Below are 26189 nucleotides of genomic sequence, written 5' to 3' on the forward strand. Positions count from 1 at the left end.
CGTACCCAGCAGCAGCGGGCACCTCAGCTGGACCCGACGATCCCCTGCAGGTCACAGACCAGCCCTGATCCATCCCCACGCAGAGCAGAGACCTCACCCTCAGCCCAGATCTCAGCCCTCAGGAATGGGGGGACTCAAGAGTCACGATGCTCAATGATGGATCCAGATTGGAATCGCCTGGGGCACTTTAAATATGACTGAGGGCTTCCCTGGTGGCGCAGTGGTTGAGAGTCCGCCTGCCGATGCAGGGGACACGGGTTCGAACCCTGGTCTGGGAAGATCCCACATGCAGCGGAGCAACTGGGCCCGTTTGCCACGGCTGCTGAGCCTGCGCATCTGGAGCCTGTGCTCCTCAACAGGAGAGGCCGCGATAGTGAGAGGCCCGCGCCCCGCGATGACGAGTGGCCCCCTCTTGCCACAACTAGAGAAAGCCCTGGCACAGAAACGAAGACCCAACACAGCAAAAACGAATAAATAAACTAATAAACTACCCCCAACATCTTCTAAAATATATATATATATGATTGAGGTTGGGGCCTACACTGACTACATGAAGGGGAATCCCTGGTCAGAGGGTACAAAACATGTCTATGCAAAATGCCTCATCCATCTAATGTGAAGACTGGGTTGAGCACCATGGAAGGACGAATGAATAGTGAAAACGTGGTGTATATATACAGAATGGAACATTACTCAGCCAGAAAATAAATCTTACCATTTGCAACCACATGGATGGATGAAGAAGGTACTATGCTAAGAGAAAAAAACTCAAAGACAAATACCACATGGTTTCACTTATATATGGAATCTAAAAAATTAAAAAACAAAAAACGCAAAATACAGTGAAAGGAGACTCATAGAACTAACATGTGATTCCCAGAAGGGGGTAGGGGGTGGTGAGAGAATTGAAAAAGATCAATGTTCATGACTTTTCTCTAAGAATGAACGTACACAATGGGAGTTTTTGATAGATACACTAGATATTTCACCTATTAACTCTCCCAACACATTTTTGTTAGTTTGTACTTAGGCTTTCTCCATTGGAAAAGGATGGATCCCCACTCAAAGTTTAGATTCGATGGCAGGACTGATGACTCCATACATTAAAGTGTTAGGAGTGAATTCCCTGATGGTCCAGTGGTTAGGACTCCGAGCTCAGCTTCAACTGCAGGGAGCCTGGGTTTGATCCCTTGTTGGGGAACTAAGATCCTGAAGGCCACATGGCGCGGCAACAAAATAAATAAATAACGTGTTAGGAAAATGTTTGTTACATAATGAGGCCTTCTGGGGAGAGCAGGGTAGACTTCCCAAGTTTTTAAAAATGGCTAGAGAAGGCAGAGAACGCTGATGGGCTTGTGTTACTCTGGATACAGGACCGGGCTGAGGTGATGGTACCTGCTCGTTGCGTGAACCTACAACTACTGCCAAGGGAAGGCACACTCAGCTTTATCATCAGCCTGCCCTGCTCACGTGAGCAGAAGAGGAACAGTTTGTAGTGAGACTTAAAGGTGTCTATAGTCAGACCTCAAATATGGAATCAGACTCTTTCACACAAAACTGAATGTTTATTCAAGAGTAAACTCCTGATGTCTTGCTTAGGAAAGACCACAATTTTCCACCTGCTAATAATATACATACTACATTCCTCTTCCTGATTCACAGAGATCTCATTGCACGTTTGTTGGAATCCTAACCACCAGGCCAACAGGGAACTCCCCCATATCCATTCATCTGTTGATGGACATTTAGGTTGCATCCGTATCTTGGCTACTGTAAACTGTGATACTATGAACGTTCAGGTGCCTGTATCTTTTCAAATTAGAGTTTTCTTTTTTCCTAGTAATGTACCCAGGAGTGGAGTGGCTGAGTCATATGGTAGTTCGACTTTCAGGTTTTGAGGAATCTCATCTTGTCAATCATATATATTTTTCAAAGATACTGTTTTGTCCAATTTATATATTTAATTTGTATTTCTCCCTTTATGTCAGTGAAATGCTTGGAGATTGCATAAATCAAGGGGTTGTTTTCAAATTTGCGTCACATGAAAATGTACACAGAGGAATGACACATGCAATTACACATATACATATTCCTTTTCACATTCTTTTCCATTATGGATTATTACAGGATATTGAATATAGTTTTCTGTGCTATATAGGAGGACCTTGTTGTTTATCCATTTTATATATTACTTTGCATCTGCTAATCCCAAACTCCTAATCCAACCCTCCGCTACCTGCCCCCCTCCACCTGGGCAAACCACAAGTCTGTTCTCTATACCTGTGACTCTGTTTTTTAGGTATGTTCATTTCTGTCGTATTTTAGATTCCGCACATCATCAATGCTATACAAGATGTCTTCATGAAAAAAATCTTTTCAAATCTCTTGGGTATATTTTCAAAAGTAGAATTGCTGGGTGTGATATCCTGATGTTTAAGAAATAATGACTTCCTCATTCAAATGACAAACACACAACTTCCATGAACAAACAACTGGGCAAAATTGGTCTTAAGACTTGGCCTTGATGCAAGAGGGCTGAGAAATTAGGGGAACACATGGCTGTGTGTAAAAAGGTATTAAAAGAGTGCAGAAAGTCATTATACTGAAACGATCTCTATTATACATAAAAAACAAAGTGTAAAATCTTATATATAGCATCTACTGATATTTTGTTGTAAAAAAAAATACACCTGAAAATTACATGAAAGTTACCTTACTGAATAAATACACTTCAGAATGAAGATTGTAATGGGTATACTTGCAGTGTATATATTTGTAACATATATATTTCATGTGATTTTATGAATTAAAACAGGAGACCTATGATACATTTAGAATAAAACAATAGCAAAATGTAATGGCAGCAGTTAAACGGCGAATCACATACACACACATACTATTTTGATTAAATTTCCTCTCAACATAACTGTTCTCTCAATTTCAAAGAATAAAACTAATTTCCTTTCAACATAGATGTACACGACTGCTATCACCATCCAATGGAGAAAGTGACCAACTTTTCCTGTGCATTATATCTACCTGATAATCAGTCCCTAGTAACCTGTCACTCTCCTGCCATGAAAAGCCCAGTCCCTTAATGTCCTGCCTGCTTTACTCATGGTCAATTGGTAGAGGATTCTGTCCTATAACCCACACTGGCCTATCCACAGAAGGGCTCCCTGAACGTAATAAGCACGATGAGTCATGTCATAATTTTACATTATTCCCTGCCCCTCCCTGCCACTAATTCACACACTACTGAATTTGATCATTCAGGGTCTTCGTTTTTCCAGGGAACATGGATGTGAAGGAACCATGCCTAACGAAGTTGGCCCCTTTATGTTACTGCTTCCTTCCCAGAAACAATCATCGAAGGCCTGTAATGAAGGCATAAGATCAACAGACTTTAACCTTCAGATTGAAAGACATAAATAGTAATTAAGCCTTTTCAAGAAAACTCAAATAATTATTCGTACACTGAAGATAATGGGCCATTTCCACATATCTCCTTCCTCTTCTCATACACAAGTTTTAACATGCTGTGATTTGTAATTATTCTGAAGTACGTCATAACTCAGGTTAATCTCAGACAACTAAAGGATTCTTTAGTCCTAGTATGCATTCTCTGAGGTGTGGTCTATTGAAGAATTGCTCAAAATATTCACCGAATTCATTATATTTGTGAGGATTCTCACAAATATAAGTTCTTTGGTGACCCCTGAGGATGGACTGTTTCTTAAAAGGGGTTTCATGTTTAGTATACCTGTATACTTTGACCTGTAAGAATTCTCTTATTATACCAAACATGTGGGTGTCTGATGAAACACTTTACAATATTCATTACACTTGAATGCTTCTTCTCCAACGTTAACGCTACGTTCCAGTTTTTTTTGTTTTAATAAATTTATTTATTTATTTTTGGCTGCATTGGGTTTTCGTTGCTGTGCGTGGGCTCTCTAGTTGCAGCGAGCAGGGGCTACTCTTTGTTGCGGTGCGCGGGCTTCTCATTGCGGTGGCTTCCCTTGTTGTGGAGCACGTGGCTCTAGGCGCGCAGGCTTCAGTAGTTGTGGCACGTGGGCTCTAGAGCACAGGTTCAGTAGTTGTGGCGCACGGGCTTAGTTGCTCCACAGCATGTGGGGTCTCCCCAGACCAGGGCTCGAACCTGTATCTCCTGCATTGGCAGGCAGATTCTTAACCACTGCGCCCCCAGGGAAGACCTGTTCCACAGTTTTGATCTTCAGGTTCAAGCATTAGCAAACATATTGCTCTGTGTGGATTCTCACGAAGATGTACATTCTGAAGTCTACTGCACGTTGAGTCTTGGATAAGATGCTTATGTGGATACGTGGTTTCAAACATCTTGGGTGCCTTTCTAAAAGTGGCATCTCTGGGTCTGATATTGTGATTTATAAGAAATATGGGGCTTCCGTGATGGTGCAGTGGTTAAGAATCCACCTGCCAATGCAGGGGACACGGGTTCGAGCCCTGGTCCAGGAAGATCCCACATGCCGTGGAGCAACTAAGCCCGTGCACCACAACTACTGAGCCTGCACTCTAGAGCCCGTGAACCACAACTATTGAGTCTGCGAGACACAACTACTGCGCCAGCATGCCACAACTACTGAAGCCTGCGCACCCAGAGCCCGTGCTCTGCAACGAGAAGCCACAAGAAGCCGCGCACCGCAACAGAGAGTAGCCCCCAGTCACCGAAACTAGAGATAGCCCACACGCAGCAACAAATACCCAACTCAGCCAAAAAATAATATTTCTGAACTACAAGCCTTTGGTATATCTCTCACTTTCAGGTAGGATGACATGAATTGAAAACATCTCAAAATGGATTCTTCTGGGGTAATTCCCTGTTGCTCCAGTGGTTAAGACTTGGCACTTTCACTGCCATGGGCCCAGGGTTCGATCCCTGGTCTGGGAACTAAAATCCCGCAAGCCACGCAGCATGGCCAGAAAAAATAAAGGATTCTTTTATTTCTTATCATGATACCAGAATCAGAATTATATTAAAACTGAAGGATTATTTCACTGTGTTTAGAATCAGAGCAGCAAGGAAATATATCTGTGAGTTAGAAAACACTACGGGCCTAATAATTTTTGCCCAACACTTGGAACACTGGGCAGACCGGCCAGGTGTTACGCGGAATATTACACTATCAGGAAAATGAACAAAGTCCATAGATACAATCTGGCCCTAACACCTTTTCCCTTTACCTATCTCTGTTCTTGAGATAGAAATATGAAATTTGAAAATTCACATTTCATATTAAAATCATGGTGGATATTGAACACAAATTAATATATTGGGAAAAGATGTCTCAAATTAATATTTCTATGAAAAGGAGACAAAATCTAAAATTGCAAAGGATTTTACATCATAATGATCATTCTCCTTAGTCATCCAGCAGCCAGGTTGCTAGAAAAACACTGAAGACTAAGTGGTCATGGAGGAAGAAGGGAGAGGACCCATCACATCCAACACAGCACCCTCTGGACTTCCTGTTAGGTGAGAATGATAAACCTATTTCTTTCAGTTACTGTTTTCCAGGCAATCTATCACAAATAGAAACTGTCCGACCTGAGAAATAGGATTGTTATTTAGTGATGGGGACAGAATGGAGCATTTGAGAAAGAATCTTGAATTTAAAATGTTGTGGCTTAAGAAAACTTCATGAAGACATCCCTTCACTCATGAGCTAGAACTGTTTAGCATGTGTTGCGGAAAACTCATGTGTGAACAAATTATGGTGTGAGAATTTATGACAAATATTCAGAACATTAGGCTGTAAAGTACAGGACAATTAAATTTCAGTCCACAAATATGATCACATGTTTATTTGACCATCTGACCTACTGATCTATGATCCTATCTATCACACTAACCGTCTTTGCACTCATAAAGTACATTCACTCATTCTGTCAATGGGGAATGAGTCCAATCACTGAATATGTAGGAAGAAATACAATAACCTGCCTTCAGGAGCTTATACTGTATAAGGGAATGTCAGCAATTATTAAATAAGATATGACTGTGTTAGGTACGATGAAGAGGTATATATATTAATACAATGATAGACTGAGATGGTGGCCTAATTTAAACGATGTGTTCAGGAAATGCTCAAATGAAAAGAAGATGACTAAACAAAAGCATTGATTAATTAAGAGTGTGTCATGCAAACCCACATGAAGACCATGAGGATGAGGATGAAAGTGATATTTGGAATTCAGGAAAGGAAAGAAAACGAATTGTGACCTGAAGCACCCAAAAGAGCCCAGTGCTCTGGGTCCATTTACAACTCTGGACAGAAAAAGAAGAGAATAAATCTGTTTACTTAAGGCACTCTGTGGTAATTTCGTACAGCATAAATAGGAAATTTAATTACATGGTGTATGTAGAAAAACAAAAGAACCTACAAACATTTCTGGAAAAAGAATAATTTACAAGGTATCAGGACACAAGTAGAACATGCAAAAATCGATCACAATTCTATATACTAGAAACTTACAAATGAAACTGAAATTTAAAATGTAATATCATATTGGTGAAAGCTCAAGAAAGTAAAAGAAAAATGTGTAAACTAAGAAAATAAGGGGTCAAGGAAAAGGAAGAGTCTCTGCTACACTGCAGTGATGTTCATTAGCAACTTGTAGTTGTTTGAGGGAATTGGCAACTGGAAACAAAGTTTTGCAGAAACATTCTCACCACACAAAGTGTGCACTATCCTTGCACTTCCGCTGAAGTTATGTTGCAGTTCTAGAAAATGGTTACGTCCGAATCACAAACACATCACAGAGACTGGCTGTCACCTTCTCCCCCAAACACTGTTACAAAATGCTAAGCAGGTAGTCCTGGCACCAGGAAGCAATCAGAGGAGTGTTTTGCTGTTTGAGACTAAGAGGCAGAGTCTATGAGAAGTGTGGAAAGTGCTCCCACCTCAAACAGGGATTTCTCTGGGACAGACAATAGTACAGTGGCAAAGATGCAAACGTAGGAGGAATAATTTCATAACAATCCAGCACAAATTATCTGATGCCTGGTGAGCTGTTAGCCCCAAGGAAAGGTTTTCCCATTCATAACATCTATGAGGTAATCTCCAGAAGGAATTACTTGGTGAATAAATTCCTTTTCTAAAGGTCTGGCCACAATAATTACATTTATCTGGTTTCTTTCCAGAATAAGTATTCTAATAAAGCCGAAAACGTGGACACCTACTAAATGCCTTGACACTTCACTACACTCTTAAACTCTCTCAAGATCATGGATTACCTGATGTTCAGTTAGGCTTAAAAGCACACTGAAGAATTTGCCACACTCATTACATTGGCAAGGTATCGCTCCAGTATGAATTCTTGGGCAGGTTATAAGGTATGAATTTTGACTAAACACATGTAGACAGTCATTATACTTGCAAGGTTTCTTTCCATTATAGATTACCTGGCGGTAAGAGAGGCTGCACACACAAAAACTTTACAACACTCATGATACTTGTACAGTTTCTCCCCACTGTGATTTTGCCAAAGAATTGTAAGGTGTGAATTTTCACATTTTAATTTTTTTTTCAAGTTTGAATTTTGAAGACCTTTCCACATACATTTATATGGTTTTTCTTAAGTATGGATTTTCTGATGTGTAGCAAAGGTTGAGACCTGAGTAAAGGCTTTTCCACACTCAATACATTTGCAAGGTTTCTATCCATTATGTAGTCTGTGATGAATTCGAAGACGTTGTTTGTAACGAAAGACTTTGCCACACTCATTACATTTGTAAGGTTTCTCCCCAGTATGAATTCTCTGATGACACACAAGGTTTGAATTTTTACTAAACACTTTGCCACACTCACTACATTTGTAAGGTTTCTCTCCAGTATGAATTCTCTGATGAACTGCAAGGTTTCCTTTTCGATTAAAGAGCTTGCCACACTGATTACATCTGTAAGGTTTCTCACCATTATGAATTCCCTGATGACGTGCAAGGTTTGAATTTTGACTAAAGACTCTGCCACACTCATTACATTTGTAAGGTTTTTCTCCAGTGTGAACTTGCTGATGCCTCGTAAGGGTTGGCTTCTCACGAAAGAACTTCCCACACTCATTACATCTGTAAGGTTTCACTGCAGTGTGAATTTGTTGATGCCTTGTAAAGGTTCTCTTATCCCGAAAAAACTTGCCACACTCATTACATTTGTGAGGTTTCTCTCCAGTATGAGTTACCAGATGACTTGTAAGGTGTGTTTTTTGACTAAAGACACTGCCACATTCACCACATTTGTAAGGTTTCTCTCCAGTATGAATTCTCTGATGAACTGCAAGGACTGCATTCTGATTAAAGACTTTGCCACATACATCACATTTATATTGTTTAGCTTCTCTGTGGATTATCATATGTCTTCTGAGGCCTGAGGCAGAATAAATGGTCTTCCCACACACATGACATTTATAAGGCATCTCTCCAGTATGAATTCTCTGATGACTTGTAAGATGTGAATTTTGACTAAACCTCTTGCCACACTCCTTACATTTATAAGGTTTCTCTCCAGTATGAACCCTCTTATGACTTACAAGGTGTGAATTTCGACTAAAGACCTTGTCACACACATCACATTTACGCAATTTCTCTCCTGTGTGGATTCTCTGATATCTACTGAGGTTTGAGCCTTTAGGAGAGGTTTTGCCATACTTATTACATTTGTAAGCACTTGCCCTGTGTGCTTTCTGGTCTTCTGTCAGTATTGAAAGATGCATAAAATCACTCCCATGTATATTAGAAATTGTCGATTGGCCAGTAGGAGAAATTTCTTGAGATGGTGAAAATGAGGTACTATTGTTGATGCTCTTAACAGCTTGATGAAATTCATAGATTTTCTGTTTACTTTTAAACATACGCAGTTCATCCGAAAAGCTTAATGCCAGCCTATTTGAAATCGGCTTCTTTCCTGAATCCCTTCTACCATGTCGAACTCTTCTATAAGTGACATCTTCATTAGGGGATGTAGGAATATATTTGTAATTTCTTTCATCATCTCTCCACTGACAAGCAAGGTCATGCATATTCTCCTGTATTTCCTGTAGGTAAAAATGCTTGATTTCACAGCTTCCACGGCTTCCCAACATCACTGTTGGGAATATTTCTCCTATATCAGTGTTTGATTTTAGTTGTAATTTCTTGATCACGTGTATATGAGAGAGATCTACAAGATAAAAAGGACCATAGGTATACTATTCATTACACTGCATGAACAAATGTTTCATGGTGAATATATGATGTTACACCAAAAGTAATACTTTTACCAAACACAGTTATGAAACTTCTCAACCATGATGTTAAAGATTTTTAGGAACACTAAAGAATAGGATTCTTTACTAAAGAAACAGTGATTACACGTAATTCAACTTAAGTTTAGGGCAGCCTACCTGCAAACACACTGTGACAAAATATTCAGTTGGAACAACTTGTATTAGCTCTCAAAAAAAAGTTTTTCCACCATAACCACAAAGCATATACAAATTAAGACTCAACATACAAGTACCAGTAGTTTTGAAAGGAAAACTCAAAGGAGATGCAACAAGAAGTGAGCTGTGTAACTAATACTGTTATTCAGCAATCCCTCCTTCAAATGGTTTCTGAGTCATCACGGTTGCACATATTAATTTAAGTCGTATCCTGAGAAAGCTGTTCAGTGGATGAAAGGGGATCATTTTTACAGTGTGAGTAATGAGAAAGGTGGAGTGATGGCTGAAGAAATGCTGTGGAAACTGGGGAGATCAGGAGAACAACTTAAATATGGGAGCAAATGACAGTGCTTCTGTCAGCATCAAGGGACCATGTAAAGACCAGGACTGATAAGGGCCTCAGTGAAGCACAGGGAATGATAAACATGGGGTATCACTCCTTGTGACTGCATATATGTGTGAATAAAACTGTACGAGACAACTAAAAATAAGGAGGTTAAAAGAAAAGAAAAATTGGCTTAGCAAGTAACACAATACTGTTCAATTTTTAACTGTGGAAGTTATCCTATGGGTATGCGGCCAAAATGAAAGAGATTTAAAAAGAGAGCGAATAGAATATTTTAGATATAAAGCAGTTGTACATCTATTACATTATTTGCTATGTAGGATATCAAATTCAATATTCCCTGAGTCCCATTTCCATGCATATTTTCACAAAGAACAGATATAATATTCCATGAGATGTGCAAGACTGTTCTTAGCTGAAACCTGAAGGAAAAACTAGAATAAGGCCATCAAAAGGAAATGGGGGACTTCTCAGCTAGGGCACTGGTTAAGAATCCGCCTGCCAATGCAGAGGACATGGGTTCAATCCCTGGTCTGGGAAGATGCCACACGCCGCGGAGAAACTAAGCCCATGCACCACAACTATTGAGCCCGTGCTCTAGAGCCTGTGAGCCACAACTACTGAGCCCACGTGCCACAACTACTGAAGCCCACTCACCTAGAGCCTGTGCTCCACAACAAGAGAAGCCACCACGATGAGAAGCCCGCACACCACAACAAAAAGTAGCCCCTGTTCACTACAACTAGAGAAAGCCCACGCGCAACAACGAAGACTCAACAGAGTCATAAATCAATTGATTAATTACTTAATTTTAAAAAAGTAAACTAAAACTAACACCACACTGAAAGGATTATATAAAATAACATAAGGTGATATATTCTTGAAATGTAAGGTGGTTCAAGATATGCAAACTTTTGGTGTAAAACAGTACATTAACAGAATGAAACAAAAAATAAAATGACCATCTCAACTGATGCAGTAAAAACCATATAACACAAGTCTACGGGCTTTCATGATAAAAACACTCAATAAACAAGGAATTTAAAAAGCTACCACAGCACAGTGAAGGACATATATTAACTGCCGACAGCTAACATCAGGCTCACTGGTCAAAGACTGAAAGCATTCTTTCTAAATCAGAAACTGGAAGAGGATACCTGCTCTATTTCTAAAAGCTTATTCCTGGAAATCCTAGCAGGAACAAATAGGCATAAAAAGACACAGAAGTATTAAAATAGAAAAACGAAACAAAGTCATGTGTTTAAAAAAGCAACATGATGTAATATGTAGAAAACCATGAAGATCCTGCTAAAAATCTGCTAGAAATAATGAATGAACTCAGAAAAATTACAAGATATTAAATGAACACACAAAAATCAATTGTGTTTCTATATATTAACAATGAAAAATCAAGAAAGAAATTGAGAAAACGATTCAATTTACAATAACATCAGAAAATAAAACAAGGGGACTTCCCTGGTGGCGCAGTGGTTAAGACTCCACGCTCCCAATGCAGGTGGCCCAGGTTCGATTCCTCGTCAGGGAACTAGATCCCACATGCATGCCGCAACTAAGGAGCCTGCCTGCCACAACTAAGGAGCCGGCGACCAGCAACTAAGACCTGGTGCAACCAAATAAAAAAAAATTATTTAAATAAGTAAATAAATAAAATAAAACTAAACACTTAGGCATAACCTTACAAAAGGACAGAAAGATGTGTACACCGTAAACTAAAAACATGACTAAAAATATTAGAAAAGACACAAATTGATGCAAGGATATCCTAAATTCATGTATTTGAAGTCAATATTGTCAAGATGTCAATATTACCCACAGTGATCAACAGATTCAACCCACTCCCTAGTAAAATCCCAATAGCATTTCTTGAAGAAATAGATAAATACACCCTACAGATTCATTTGGAATCTCAAAAGATGCTGAACAGCAAAATAAGCTTGAAAAGAACACAGTCATAGGTCTCACATGTCTTTACTTCAAAACTTACTCCAAACCTACACTAATCACAACACTGTGGTACAGAGATAAAGACAGAGAGACTGGTGGAATAGTACAGAGACGTCAAAAAAAATCTCTTGTACATGGTTAAATGATGTTGTACAAGGTGGTCAAGACAACTCAATGGGGGAAGGGCAGTCTATTAAAAAAAAGATGTGGAGAAAACCAGTTATCCAAATACAGAACAGTTAAGTTGGACCATTAACTTATATGATATACAAAACTAATGAAAGACCTAAACCAAAGACCAAAATGTATAAAACTGCTAGAAGTAAACATACAGGAAAAGCTTTCTGACATTGCATTCACCAATGATTTATCAGACATAACACAAAAATCACAGGTGACAAAGTAAAAGCAGCAATTTGAACCACCTCAAAGTTATAAACTACTGTGCATTAGAGCACACTCAGTAGAGTCAAAAGTAATCTACTGTATGGGAGAAAATATTTACAAATGATCTACGCCGTAGCAGAATATCAAGACTATATAAAGAATTCTATAAAGAACTAATCACCAATTCTACCATAAGGGGGCTGGCTCTTCCCCAATCAACCAACCACACATGGAAAATAGGAAACAAAACCACTAAGAGCAACATCAAATACACAGACCTGATGATTAAAGAAATAAAATCAAGACCATTTATTATGCATAGAAAAGTACCAAATGAAAGTAGCAGTGCTGTAAACAAAACAAATGATGGTTCATCATTGAAGGTATCACTCCACTTCATAAGCTGTCTCAATTTTTTTTTTTTTGACCACGGCGTGGCTTGTGGGATCTTAGTTCCCTGACCAGGGATTGAACCCGCGCCTTCGGCAGTGAAAGTCCTAACCACTGGACCACCAGGGAATTCCCAAGCTCTCTCATTAAGACGCTGCAAAATTAAGGGTGGATGTAGAACGAACAGTGGGCACACAGGTGACAAAAAATATGGCATCAACAACAGTTTAGTCAATAGCCTAACTTGAGGATGTGAACTTGGACAATGTTATCTCTAGGAGAAATTCCTATACCATTTCTTGAGGATCAAAGGGGATGATCAGTAGTATATGTAAACAACATTGTCACAGTGCTATTGAGACATGCTTTGATAACATTCCTCAAAACCAGAAAAAGAACTGGAAAGACTTATCAATCAGGGTCTTTATTTTGCATCCTAGAACATGCTCACCCCGCTACTAACTACTTTACAGTGGTGATTTTCTACGTAGCAGGAAATATTGCAACAATGAGGGAAAGTATTTGCCATCAAGAATTTAATGCTGGGACTTCCCTGGTGGCACAGTGGTTAAGAATCCGCCTGCCAGTGCAGGGTACCCAGGTTCGAGCCCTGGTCCGGGAAGATCCCACATGCTGCAGAGCAACGAAGCCCGTGTGCCACAACTACTGAGGCTGCGCTCTAGAGCCTGTGAGCCACAGCTGCTGAAGCCTGCACACCTAGAGCCCGTGCTCCACAAGAGAAGCCACCGCAATGAGAAGCCCGTGCACTGCAACAAAGAGTAGCCCCCGCTCGCCGCAACTAGAGAAAGCCCGCGCACAGCAACGAAGACCCAACGCAGCCAAAAATAAACAAATAAAATAAATAAATTTAGTTTTAAAAAAGAATTTAATGTTACACAGTAAACCCATTCCACAGTGTCCAGCAGAAGTTGTCCATTAACTGCAGGTACATTATCACAGCAAAGAAATGGGATAAAATTTCAGACCCTGGGAGTATGTATTTCAAAATAAGTTTCACAGGCAAAATCATGCAAATGTGGGAGAATATGAAATCAGAAACAATATATATTTCCCTACAAGGTAGAGGAAAAAACACGAGATATGGGGTTCAGATATTATGAGTCCTTGACATGGAATCATGAGCTTGACCCACAGATTCCAAGCTAGTCAGAAAGATTCATATGTTCTCCCCAGGAGGGACTAGGGATTAAAAAGAGGATCTCTCTGTCCACCGTCTTTACAGTTTTCCTAAGTAACAGTTACAGAAGACCTAATGCACCTCTCTATTACACACATCCGTGATATGTGTGGCCAAGTCAGAACAGAAGAAATGGCTGAGGGATCTAAACAAGCAGACAGGGCTTGAGACAGCTCCATGCAGGTTCTGAGGTGCCAGAGCTGAGAACTGAGCATTGAAGGGAATCAAGTCCAAAAGGAGAGCTGAGGGAGCAATAGACCCTTCTTTAAAACAACCCTCTTTGTGACTCTCAAAATCAAAGAATAACAAGTCCACAGAAGCCAAATGGCCAAGTGATGTAGACCACGATAAAGACTTTGCCTTTGTTGCTGATGGAGCTCCTGCACCACTGGAGGATGACATGATACATTTTACATGTTGAGGGACAGTGATAACTCAGGGAGAAGAAAAATTTCCTCTCAGACTTGACAACAAATAAACTCCTGTTTTCCCAAAGTACTCTCCATCTGGGTAGACTTTCCCAAACACTACTGATGCTGTGGCTTCCTCTCTGCCCTTCTGAGATCTGATCTGTGCTCAAATTTCGATTCATTCCCACCCATTTGGTTTTTTGCTATTTTCATGTCACTCTTCACAGTCCAGAGTGCTTCCTCTTGCTCAAATATGCAAATAACACTCACATCAAAAATAGAAATTCCTGCCTATTGAAAGAAATGTCAACTGCTGTGGCTTTTCCAGAATTCCAGCTCTCTGTTCACATGAGAGTGAGGACATTACAGATGGGTCTGGAAAAATGTTTCACAAATTCAGCCACTGCCTGCCTCCTTCTCAATGCAGAGGGAACAATGTAACATACAGATATCCAGCTCTCTACCAAGAAGTACTGAATAAAAAGCACAGGGGTAGAGCACAGGGAATGAAATATTTTAAAAGTTTCCGGTTGGGCATTAGACGTACTCAAGCACTGGAAAAACTCCTGGCATATCATGAAGTGGCTAGATCATCTGAAGAAACGGCATGTTTAAACTCCTGATGCTAGGATTTCCTTGGGACTTCCCTGGTGGCGCAGTGGTTAAAAATCCGCTTGTCAATGCAGGGGACACGGGTTCGAGCCCTGGTCTTGGAAGATCCCACATGCCACGGAGCAACTAAGCCCATGTGCCCCAACTACTGAGCCTGCGCTCTAGAGCCCGTGAGCCACAACTACTGAGCCCGTGTGCCACAACTACTGAAGCCCACGCACCTAGAGCCCAAGCTCTGCAACAAGAGAAGCCACCACAACAAGAAGCCCGCGCACCACAACGAAGAGAAGCCCCTGCTCACTGCAACTAGAGAAAGCCCGCGGGCAGCAACCAAGACCCAACGAAACCATAAATAAATAAATAAATAAAATTGAAAAAATAAAATAAAAAAAACAACCCCAAAACTCCTGATGCTACATCACAAAACTTTTCTTGCCCGGTCAACATGACTTTGAGTTCAGTTAAGGAAGGCAGGCGATCCCCAAAGGCAAACAATGGTAAATGCAAAACTACCTTCCCAACTTTTGGAGTGAAGTTATCCTCACCTACAGAGATCAGGTTCCTGTAGGTCTCCAACATCACGTCCCTGTACAAGGCCCTCTGAGCAGGATCCAGGCATTCCCACTCTTCTGGAGAGAATTCGATGACCACATCCTTGAAGGTCAACCGTGCCTTAAATAAAAAAAAACATTTCGCCAAGGGCCATGAGCAGAGCTCCTATTTGCATATAAAATGAGTAGAGGTGAAAAGATCAATTAGGTTGAAGTATGTATTCTTTTTTTTAAAACATCTTTATTGGAGTATAATTGCTTTACAATGGTGTGTTAGTTTCTGCTTTATAACAAAGTGAACCAGCTATACATACACATATATCCCCATATCTCTTCCCTCTTGCATCTCCCACCCGCCCTATCCCACCCCTCTAGGTGGTCACAAAGCACCAAGCTGATCTCCCTGTGCTATGCAAAAGTATGTATTCTGAAAGTCATTTAAAGGTATTTGGAGCTACTCGTGTGTCTAATTTTAATTTCTTATGCTTTGTCATAGAGAGTACGATATCCTTCAAATAGATATAGATTTATCATTTTTGTAGGAAATACATGAAATAGATACAAATAAAAATTCAATGCCGGGTTGTCTATATGGGAGTGTTAGATATTATGTTCTACACACTGAGGGATAATTAAACCTGGAGGAGCTTGAGTGGTGTCTTCAGAGACGACAGAGTCCACAGTGGGTTTAAGGAAAGCTCAAAACCTCCTATCATGATGATAACAGCAGCAAAGACGAACACTGTTTGAACACTTGCTACGTGGTATGCATTACTCTAAATGTTTTACTTGTATTAACTTGTTATCAACAACACAGCTCATTAAAAACCTGTTCTGATACTGCAGAGGAGAAAACTGTGTCAGACACTGAGAAACTCGACTCAGGTCAAGAATCTAAGGAATCACACAGCAAGCAGCCGAACTCCGAAGGCTGGACTTTGGAAATGAAGTTTAAAACCAAAGAGTTAAGTAACACATACAGCATTAAAAGTACATTGCCAGAATCTCAGGGCTTTCCCAACACCCCTCAAATTCCACCCCACCCTCCTCTGCCCTTGGGATCCTTTAGAAGGAAAAGGAAAAAGAGGAGATGGAAGGAGAGCCCGTTTTCCTGGAGGGAGCCTTGCCCTAAGCCTCCTCATCTGACTGTAGCTTACCACAGGTCACTGCCCTTCCACGGAAGGGATGAGCACCCAGGGTGTGTGAACGGGATGGAAAACGCCAGTCTGTCTGGCAAAGGGAGGGAGAAACGGGCGGGCAGACAGGAGCTGCCTAAGAAACACGCAGTGGCTCACGTGGGACCACAGCGTCCCCTGGTGGAGCTGCTGGTGGCCAACGGTCTGGAGGGGCCTATGTCGGACCAAAGGGGCTTGGGGGCCCCGTCAGTGAGGCAGGGGCATGCTGGGAAAGGCAGTGCCAGACCCACCAGGCTGTGTGAGGGGCAGTGAGGATGACTCCACACCAAGCACCAGGGCCCACTGCTGCCCAGCGCTCACATCAGCATGAATCTGTCTGTGGGAAGAGCTCAGGGTGGTGTGTTCAAGATTCTGGGCTAGGCTGCCTGGGTTCGAGTCTCAGCCGCACCACATCCCAGCTGTGTGGCCCTGGGCAAGTCTCTTAACCTCTCTCTGAACCTCAGGCTCCTCCACTGTAAAATGAGGGTAATAACTAGGATCCACTTCGTGCATGGGAATTAAACACATTAATATTCTTAAAGCCCTCAGAACAATGCTGTGTTCATACTAAGTGCTACTGAGAGGAGAAGGAGGAAGTTAAATAAACAAAATGCTCTTGGAAGCTTAAAAAAAAAAAGTACATTGCCAGACAATTCCCTGAGAAAACGTGAATGAAGTTCAAGGTGAACAACATGGAACGGCCTAAAAGGCCATTACACATGTGTGCACGCACATATGCACACAAAATATTAGTAATTGTATTACTATTTAAACCATTAACATAATAGTATAGAAAATATTCAAGGCCATGGAATATATTAAAAATACAATTTCTACTGCAAACAGGTAAAATACATAGTTTCAGAATCATGATGACTTTTATCTAAAGCATGGAATTGTACATCCATGAATGTATGCACACACATGTCAACACTGTATCAAGTGAAATGAAAGGAGTATTATCTGGACTAATTTTCAGACAATTTTTTCATCATCATTTTTATTCATGTGCATTTCAGGATCTTCCAGACAATGAAAATGTTATCGATTGTACTCAACTGCATTTGTCCACATAATTCCATAATGGGCTACTAAAAAATAACAGTAGAGACATGAAAAAATAGAAGAATACTTTAATTCCAACCTCAATATAATAACTATATTAAAAACTATGATTTTGTCCATTTAGCCTTAGATAGGTATTAACAAAGGCAAAAGAGTTTCTTTTTTTTCCACTAATAACTTTGACTCAAAATTGGAAAAGTTATTACTATTATACATTATTTGCACAGATTAATAATAAAATTATCATGATAGTAAAATTTAAAACTTATTGGACAACTAAAAATGACAGGGTTTCCCTGGTGGCGCAGTGGTTGAGAGTCCGTCTGCTGATGCAGGGGACACGGGTTCGTGTCCCGGTCTGAGAAGATCCCACATACCGCGGAGCGGCTGGGCCTGTGAGCCATTGCCGCTGAGCCTGCCTGTCCGGAGCCTGTGCTCCGCAACGGGAGAGGCCACAACAGTGAGAGGCCCGCATACCGCAAAAAAAAAAAAAAGGAAAGAAGATATTGTTATTAAGCAAGAATATTCCACCAAACATCATGATCAGAAAAGGAAACACTTGATTAATTCCTGCTGAAGTTACAGTGGAGTGAAGCGGGCTGGCCAGGGCTCCTGCCTTTCACCACTGTACAGTGTGCCTGAGCAGGGACCACTAGCAGAAGTAACAGGAGGAAAACAGAGAGCAAGAGACACACAGAGAGTGTGTCAGAGCTGCAACTGTGAACATTCACAAATCTAAGGACATGGAAAGGCGAAAAGTGAAAGGATGGAAAAAGATATTCAATCCTAAAGGGAGCAGGGGTGACTGCACAATATCAGACAAAATAAACTAAGGAAAAAACTAACACAAGAGACAAAATACATTATGAAATGAGAAAAGGGTAAATCTACCAAGAAGCTATAACGATTACAAGTATGTATACACCTAACATCAGAGCTCCCCCCAAAATGAAGAAGCTCTTAACAGAAATAAAATTGGAAATAGATAACAGCACAATATTAGTATCAGATTTCAATACCTGAGTTTTACCAATGCATGGAAACCAAAAGATCAATGAGGAAACAGAGCACTTGAACAACACTGTAGAACAACTGTACCTAACAAACATGTTCGAACACTCCACCCAACAGCAGCAAACACATCCTTCTCAAGCACATGTGAAACGTTCTCCATGACAGACCACATGCTAGACAATAAAACAAATCTTAACAAATTTATGAAGATTCAGATCATAAAAAGTATCTTCTTTAACCACAGTGAAATGATACCAGAAATAAAGATCAGAATGAAAACAGGAAAATGCTCCAAAAGTGGAAATTAAACAGCTCATTCTTAAAGAAGCAATGGGTCAAAGAAGAAATGACAAGGAAATTTTTTAAATATCTGAATGAAAATAAAAACAATATGCCAAAATCTATAACAGGTAGTCAAAGATGTATTAAACGGGAAGTCCACACTGCTAAATCAAACAACAACAAAGGAGAAAGATGCATACTCTGCACTACTGTTCAAGAAACTATTGAACACGTTAGCTAGAGTTATTGAAAAACGAAAAAAAATTCAAAGTTATCCAAACTGAAAAAGAAGTAAAATTATCTTTTTTTTGTAAGGACAAGGTTTTCTATATCGAAAGCAAAAAGATTCCAAGAGAAAACTACTACCTCAAAAAACAACTTTAAAAAAGTTGCAGCATAAAAAGTCAGCACATGAAAATCAGCTGCATATACAATGAACAATGTCAACAGAAAATCAGAGAACAATCCTATAGAATCCTTAGGAAAAGATCAGCCAACTAGGTGCAAGACTTGTACACTGAAAAGTACTAAACGTTCTAAAAAAAAGTGCATAGAGATACATGGAAACACCCTGTACTCATGGATTGGGAACTTCATATATATATATATATATATATTTTGTGGTACGCGGGCCTCCCACCGCTGCGGCCTCTCCCGCCACGGAGCAGAGGCTCCAGACGCGCAGGCCCAGCGGCCATGGCCCACGGGCCCAGCCGCTCCGCGGCATGCGGGACCCTCCCGGACCGGGGCACGAACCCGCGCCCCCTGCACCAGCAGGCGGACCCTCAATCACTGCGCCACCAGGGAAGCCCTGGGAACTTCATATTTTTAAAATGACCAAATTAGGGAATTCCCTGGCAGTCCAGTGGTTAGGACTCCGAGCTTCCACTGCAGGGGTCACAGGTTCAATCACTGGTTGGGGAACTAAGATCCTGCAAGCCCTGTGAAGCAGCCAAAAAAAAAAAAAAGAAAAAGAAAAAAAAAGAACAAAATGACCAAATTACCCAAAGTGTTCTACAGATTCAACAGAATTCCTATATAAAATTTCAAAGGCAATTTTTACAGTAATAGAAAAAAATCATGCTAAAATTCATAGGGAATGTCAAGAGGCAGCGAACAGCCAAAATACTCTTGAAAAAGAAGAGGAAGGCAGTCATTTTTAGATTTTAAAACCCATTACAAGTAATCAACATGATGTGGTACTGGCATAAACACAGATACATAACCAATGGAACAGATTAGAAAACTCAAATAATCCTTGGAATATATGTAAAATGCATAGACAAGGGTGCCAAGACTACACAAAAGGTAGGATAGTCTCAATAAGAAATGGTGCTGAGAAGATACATACCTACTAGCAAAAGAATGAAGCTGGAACCTTACCTACATTAAAGGTAAAAACTTCTGTCTCAAAGGATACAATCCACAGGTAAAGTCAGCCTCTGAGGAATGGAGGTGATGAAGGTGATTTAAAGAATGTCCCACTGTCAGAGATTTAGGTTGATTTCATGGTTTAAATTCAAGGATGGAAGAAAACACCCTCTGTCACTGATGTAAGGTTCTGAACTTTCCATTCCATTCCCATTCATTAAGATTAAGTCAGTGACTTGCTCCTTCAGCTTCAACTGAGTCTCTGAGTAAGTCAGAACAAATTTCCCCTTAATATGTCTTCGCTAGAATCCACCTTGGCTGAGAGACTCGTGCACACACAGGAGAGGACCCTGGGATAAACCAAATACAGACTCGGAGCCAGGCAAAGCAAGATGACTGTCCAGAGGAAACCCAGAAGAAATGCCCTATATAAGTGATTCAAACTACCACAAAGGTATGACTCTTTCTCTGAGCCTGCCCGTGTGTGTCTATTCAGACGTACTCTTTTGCCTCCTAATAAACACTTTACTTGCTTCACTACTTTCCGTCTGTCGCAATTCGTTTCTATGAACGAATTCGGGCCAGGGGCCTTGTCAATGGCCACTGGCCCTCGTGGTCTAGGAGCTAGGATTCAGCACTCTCACTGCCACGACCTGACTTCAACCTCCACCTGGGAGCTGGGATTCTGCTTCAAGCCTCTGTAGGCCGAGGCCACCAGAGATCAGCTTTTCAACATATCCCTATCTAAATGATGTCTATTGTCTCTTTCAGGCAATTGGATAAGTGAAATCAGGTAACTCTGCTGCCAATATAATGTCCTAAAACACAAATCTGATCAGACCACTGTTTTTTTTTTTTTTTTTGGAACAACAGGGTTTATTTCGTGCTCAGGTTAAATTTTGGCTGCAATATTCACATTTTCTTCATTCTGGAACCCAAAAGGGTAGAGCAGTCCTTATCTAGGACACTCTACTCATATCACAGAAGGATCCATGGTAGAACCACACGATGGTTCCTAAAGCTTCGGCTTAGAAAGGACGTGGGTCACTTTGGTCACATTTTATTGGCTTAAGCAAGTCCTCTGACCGTGCCTGATGCCCATAGAGAATTAGAAGTATAATTCTCCCATAGGATGGGGAGACAAATAATTGAGACCCATGACATAGTGTGCTAATGCTATGTTTGAGATTTTTGCATTTATGTTTAGGGGTGAGATCGGCCAGCCCATAATCCTCCTTCCTCAAAGTGTCCTTGTTGTGCTCGCTTCTGCAGCACATATACTAAAACTGGAAAGTGTCCTTGTGATCAGACCACTCTTGACTTTGATCCCTTTATTGGCTTTTCATTGTTTGGTTAAATAAATTTCTTAGCCATGAAAAAAAAAAATTCCCCCTTATCGTTCTGCTTTCCAGATTTTACCAGGTATTGTGCATATTAATACCTGACTTGCATGTGCAGCTTCTCTATCCTGGTTGACAGAAAGCAGACAGTGCATCCAGATGGGGCCTCTCAACAATCCCTGCTGCCCAGGAGCACTGACACCCCATCTCCAATCCATGGGTGTGAAATCTGAGTGGAGACGACAGGGACTGAGGGAAGGACCCAGGTGACTGTGATGTACAACTGTCAGGCAGGATACTTCAGAGTCAGGGAAGATTAATGAGTCCAAAGAAGGGCATTTCACAAGGACAGACTGTGAATCAATTGAAAATACGATTTTACCTGAGAAAGAGTCATTCCTGACTCCTCTGCTTTCCCCTTCCTCCTCTTCCTCTTAGCAGAACACAGGAAAAGAAGAAAACAAAATATTAGACTAACTGGTAAAACTAGGATTTGACTGTTAATATAAAAGATCATTGACAACTTTACCAAGTGTCCACCAAAAGTCTAAAATTATTTGTTACGTACCAAAGAGCTTCCAGTACAAAAGATAAAGAGGAGAAAGCAGGCAGGCCTCCAAGAAATCTGAAACACATTTTAAAAAGAAACAATTTGTGAGTATTTTCATCTAATAATTGTGGTGTCAAAGTTTTAAAAATTTGACAATATATCATGTTTAGAAAAGAATGACTTGACATGATTATAGAAGACCACCAAAGCTTGTTACAGAAATTAATGATTATTTATAGGGAAGTAGAAACTGAATGAAAATTTATTCCACGCTACAAAAAGAATTATACGTAAAGAGATGAAAAAGAAAAGAAAACCCATCACAAAAAATAAACACTTTTAATGTTCCTTTTAAAAGGTACCATGGAGATTCCCTGGTGGCACAGTGGTTGAGGGTCCGCCTGCCGATGCACGGGACGCGGGTTCATGCCCTGGCCTGGGAAGATCCCGCGCGGTGAGAGGCCCGCGTACCACACACACAAAAAAAAGGTACCATGTAGGGGCTTCCCCGGTGGCGCAGTGCTTAAGAATCCGCCTGCCAATGCAGGGGACACAGGTTCAAGCCCTGGTCCAGGAAGATGTCACATGCTGTGGAGCAACTAAGCTCGTGTGCCACAACTACTGAGCCTGTGCTCTAGAACCCGCGAGCCACAACTACTGAAGCCCACACGCCTAGAGCCTGTGCTCCACAACAAGAGAAGCCACCACAATGAGAAGCCCGCGCACCGCAACGAAGAGTAGCCCCCGCTCCCTGCAACTAGAGAAAGCCTGCGCACAACAACGAAGACCCAACACGGCCAAAAATAAATTAGATACAACATTAAAGAAATAAAAACTGTTTTAAAAATATACAAAAAATAAAAGGTAGCATGTAGTGACAGATTCAATCATTTCTTGCCCCACGTGTCCTCTCCCTACTCCTCTGCCCCATGTCAGGAAAAGAGAAGTGGGTAACTCACAACTTAGTGAAGCAAATCACTGCCCCCTGGCTAAACAGGGTTTGCAAATGGAAGTTATCTTCTGATACAAATAATTACAAAATGCACATGACAGGAGTTCTGCAATTCTCATCCTCATCTGTATAATTAAAGAAAAATTAATTACATTGTAAAATAACAAATCATGTATCACGACTTAATCATCCATATCCAAACAACTCACCATCCATCTGCAGCCAGCTCCCACCACCTACCTGCACTACAATGTGTTTCCATTTCATGAGGTTTATGTCTTCCTATTTTTTTATTTGTCTCTGTCTCTCTTCTTGTTCCCCTCTGCTCTGCTGCTGTTCCTGCCCTCCTATTTCCTCCCTCACACCTGTCCTGCCCAACTCTGCAACCTGTTCCCCCTCCTGATGCTTTTTCTCCCCAACCCTTCTGATTACCCTAAATCTCTATGTATTTCTGCCTCTTTCTTCCCCCACCTGCTCCCTCTCTGCCCTTCGGGTGACACCCCTTCTGTCCCTGTTACACGCCCTTCCTCCTCCCTATCTGGCATCTCAGATGGCTGCGCTTCCTTCCTGCCCTCTCTCTCTCTCTTCCTCTTCTCTTCTAGTCACACTTTGTCCTCTTTCTCTCCCAGCACCACGTTGCTCTGTAGCCCAAGTTTCCAACTCTTTCATCCTCTCGCCCACTCTGTGTGAAGTGCCTCTCCTTTGTTACCCCCGTCCCGCCGCTGACCCAGGGCCCTGTGTTGCTCTCCCATCCCTGGAGATCCGACTTTTTAAAAATTTACTTCTTTATTTTATTCACCTATTTCAGTGCTTTATCGCTTTCATTTCCCTGTCTTTTTACAAGTCCTCAGCCACCCCCTGTATTCCCATCGATTCTCCCTCATTCTTTTCTCGTTCTCAGTTTTTTATTCCTGTCCGTCTCTGTCTCTGCTTCTCCTGATCGCCCACGTATTTACAGAGATGGTGACTGAATAAGATGCCCGCGTATCAAAAGAGGAAATTTTCCAGCGAGATGGACTTGGGACGGAAGAACACTGGGTGTCACACGCCTGTCCCAGGTCACTCCCTGCCCCCCACGCCGGGGGAGAGGAAGGGCTGACTACGAAGGGGAAGCCGGGAGAGCAAAAGGACCGGCCTGAGGAGACGCGAGGACAGAGGGGCGGGGAAGAAGGGGGTTCCGGAGAGGGGCCGGTTCTGAAGAATCCCAGGACCGGGGAGAGGACGCGGCCTGTCCAGGAGCGGGGCGGCGGGCGCTGCCCTCCAGGGGCCGAGAGGGCGAGGCTGCGGGGCGCGAATCCACCTCGCGGAAGGGGACGTTACATGGGTGTGTGTGGGGGGAGCTACTAAAGCGTTTTAAGCAGGAAAATGTAGTGAAAGGCGGTGTGTACGTGGACCGAAGGCAGAAAAGCCAAGGGCAGGGACCAGCCGCGTAGCGAATTCAAACCCAAATGAAAGATACCCGACCCGTAACGGCGACGTCTGGATTTACAGGGGTAGGAGGGCCGGGCGCTGGGATTTTAGGTCCACAGTCACTCGCAACACCCTGAGGTTTGAGTAAAGGGAGCCGGGCAGCACAAATTTACACTTCAAAGGAGACACTTACCCCCGACAGCTCGACCTTCACTCCGAGCTCCCCACTTCCGGTTCCGTAAGAAACTGAGCGGAGTTAGAGGCAGGGCTTCCGGGGGCGGGGCCTGAGCGGAGGGCTAGCGGCGAGGGGCGGGGCGAGGAGGGAGCCAGTTTTGTGAACGGAGTACGGGGTGTCGGGGAAGAGTTGGTGCTTCTCCGTAACTTGGGAGTAAAAGCTTACAGTTCTGTGGGCTACTTAGGTGGGAAGCTAATGTTTCCTCCTAACAAGCTGAAACGGTTTCAATAAAAACCTTTTTTTGCCAGCAGGTTGCTCGCATGTCGTGGTCGTGAGGCTCAAGCAATTCAGTGGTTGGAAACGTGGGTCTCCAATGGGTTGCTGCGGGGCAGTGGTTGGATCCCGGAAAATTTCCTGCAGTTAGAACTAATTTAAGCAGTTTAAGGAAACAAGAGCTAGACTGGCCTCTGTATTACACACTAGAATGAGAAATGAAAAAACACTCCCAGTGTAGAATGGGCCATTTCACAGTGACACCTTACAGAATAGATTTTCCTTTCTATTCTTCATTCAGCCAGGACTACAAACTCAACACTCTCTTGGTTCCAGACACTCAGAGACGAAACCTAGCATCTGAGGATGGAGGACTAAGGCATATGATAATTTCTGTCACTAATCATTGCTTTTAAAAATGCAATACAGAACTTCCCTGGTGGCGCAGTGGTTGGGAGTCCGCCTGCCGATGCAGGGTACACGGGTTCGTGCCCCGGTCCGGAAAGATCCCACATGCCGCGGAGCGGCTGGGCCCGTGAGCCATGGCCGCTGAGCCTGCGCGTCTGGAGCCTGTGCTCCGCAAAGGGAGAGGCCACAACAGTGAGAGGCCCGCGTACCGCGAAAAAACAAACAAACAAACAAACAAAAAATGCAGTACATTTTTTTAAATTGTTATAAATTGCTTTGTTCTTTTTGCTAAAGTGTTTTGCCTTTATTTAAAATCACATTCCGCTCCCCCCTCCCCCAGTTTTGATACGTATTTGACTTACATCACTGTGTGAGTTTAAGTTGTACAGCATGATGTTCTGACTTACATAGATTGAAATAATTACCGAAATAAGTTTAGTAAGCATCTATTATCTCATTCTCAGGATAAAGAACAAACTCCATTCACATACTCTGTCCCTAACATCTTTTCCCTTTACTTTTCTCTGTTCTTTAGGTGGAAATATGAAATTCAAAAATTCACATTTCTTATTAAAACTATGATGGCCACTTAAAAAGTAGGTAATATTTAGAAAAACATGTGAGACTAACGTTTCGCTGAAAACGAGACAAAATCTGAAAATGAAAAGGGTTTTGTTCTCAATCGTCACCCTTCTTGGTCATCCAGCAGCCATGTTGCTACAAGCAAAGTAAAGACTAAGTGCTCATGGAGATAGAAGGGGCAAAGGACCCATCACATCACAAACTTCGCCCCCTGGACTTCCTCTTATGTGAGAATGATAAACCTCCAACTTCTTTCAGTCACCATTCTCCAGGT

At 41.8% G+C, this 26189-nt stretch overlaps 2 protein-coding genes and 1 pseudogene across 2 annotated transcripts in view; 1 reads left to right on the forward strand and 2 right to left on the reverse strand.

Annotated features, from left to right (window-relative positions):
* The window catches only part of LOC137214765 (zinc finger protein 665-like), a 349647-nt pseudogene that overhangs the window by 218346 nt on the left and 105112 nt on the right, over positions 1–26189 (forward strand).
* The window catches only part of LOC137214832 (zinc finger protein 836-like), a 101016-nt gene that overhangs the window by 30550 nt on the left and 44277 nt on the right, over positions 1–26189 (reverse strand). The window lies entirely within an intron of this gene.
* Positions 6321–24723, reverse strand: LOC137214812 (zinc finger protein 665-like). Its single transcript, XM_067719089.1, has 5 exons — positions 24671–24723; positions 22134–22190; positions 21948–21998; positions 15313–15439; positions 6321–9197 (listed from the first exon to the last, which is right to left on the reverse strand). Exons 3-5 carry the CDS (start codon positions 21960–21962, stop codon positions 7699–7701), a joined length of 1641 nt encoding a protein of 546 aa, XP_067575190.1. The 5' UTR covers positions 21963–21998; positions 22134–22190; positions 24671–24723; the 3' UTR covers positions 6321–7698.

The sequence above is a fragment of the Pseudorca crassidens genome, chromosome 20 (assembly GCF_039906515.1).
Source record: "Pseudorca crassidens isolate mPseCra1 chromosome 20, mPseCra1.hap1, whole genome shotgun sequence".
NCBI lineage: Eukaryota > Metazoa > Chordata > Mammalia > Artiodactyla > Delphinidae > Pseudorca > Pseudorca crassidens.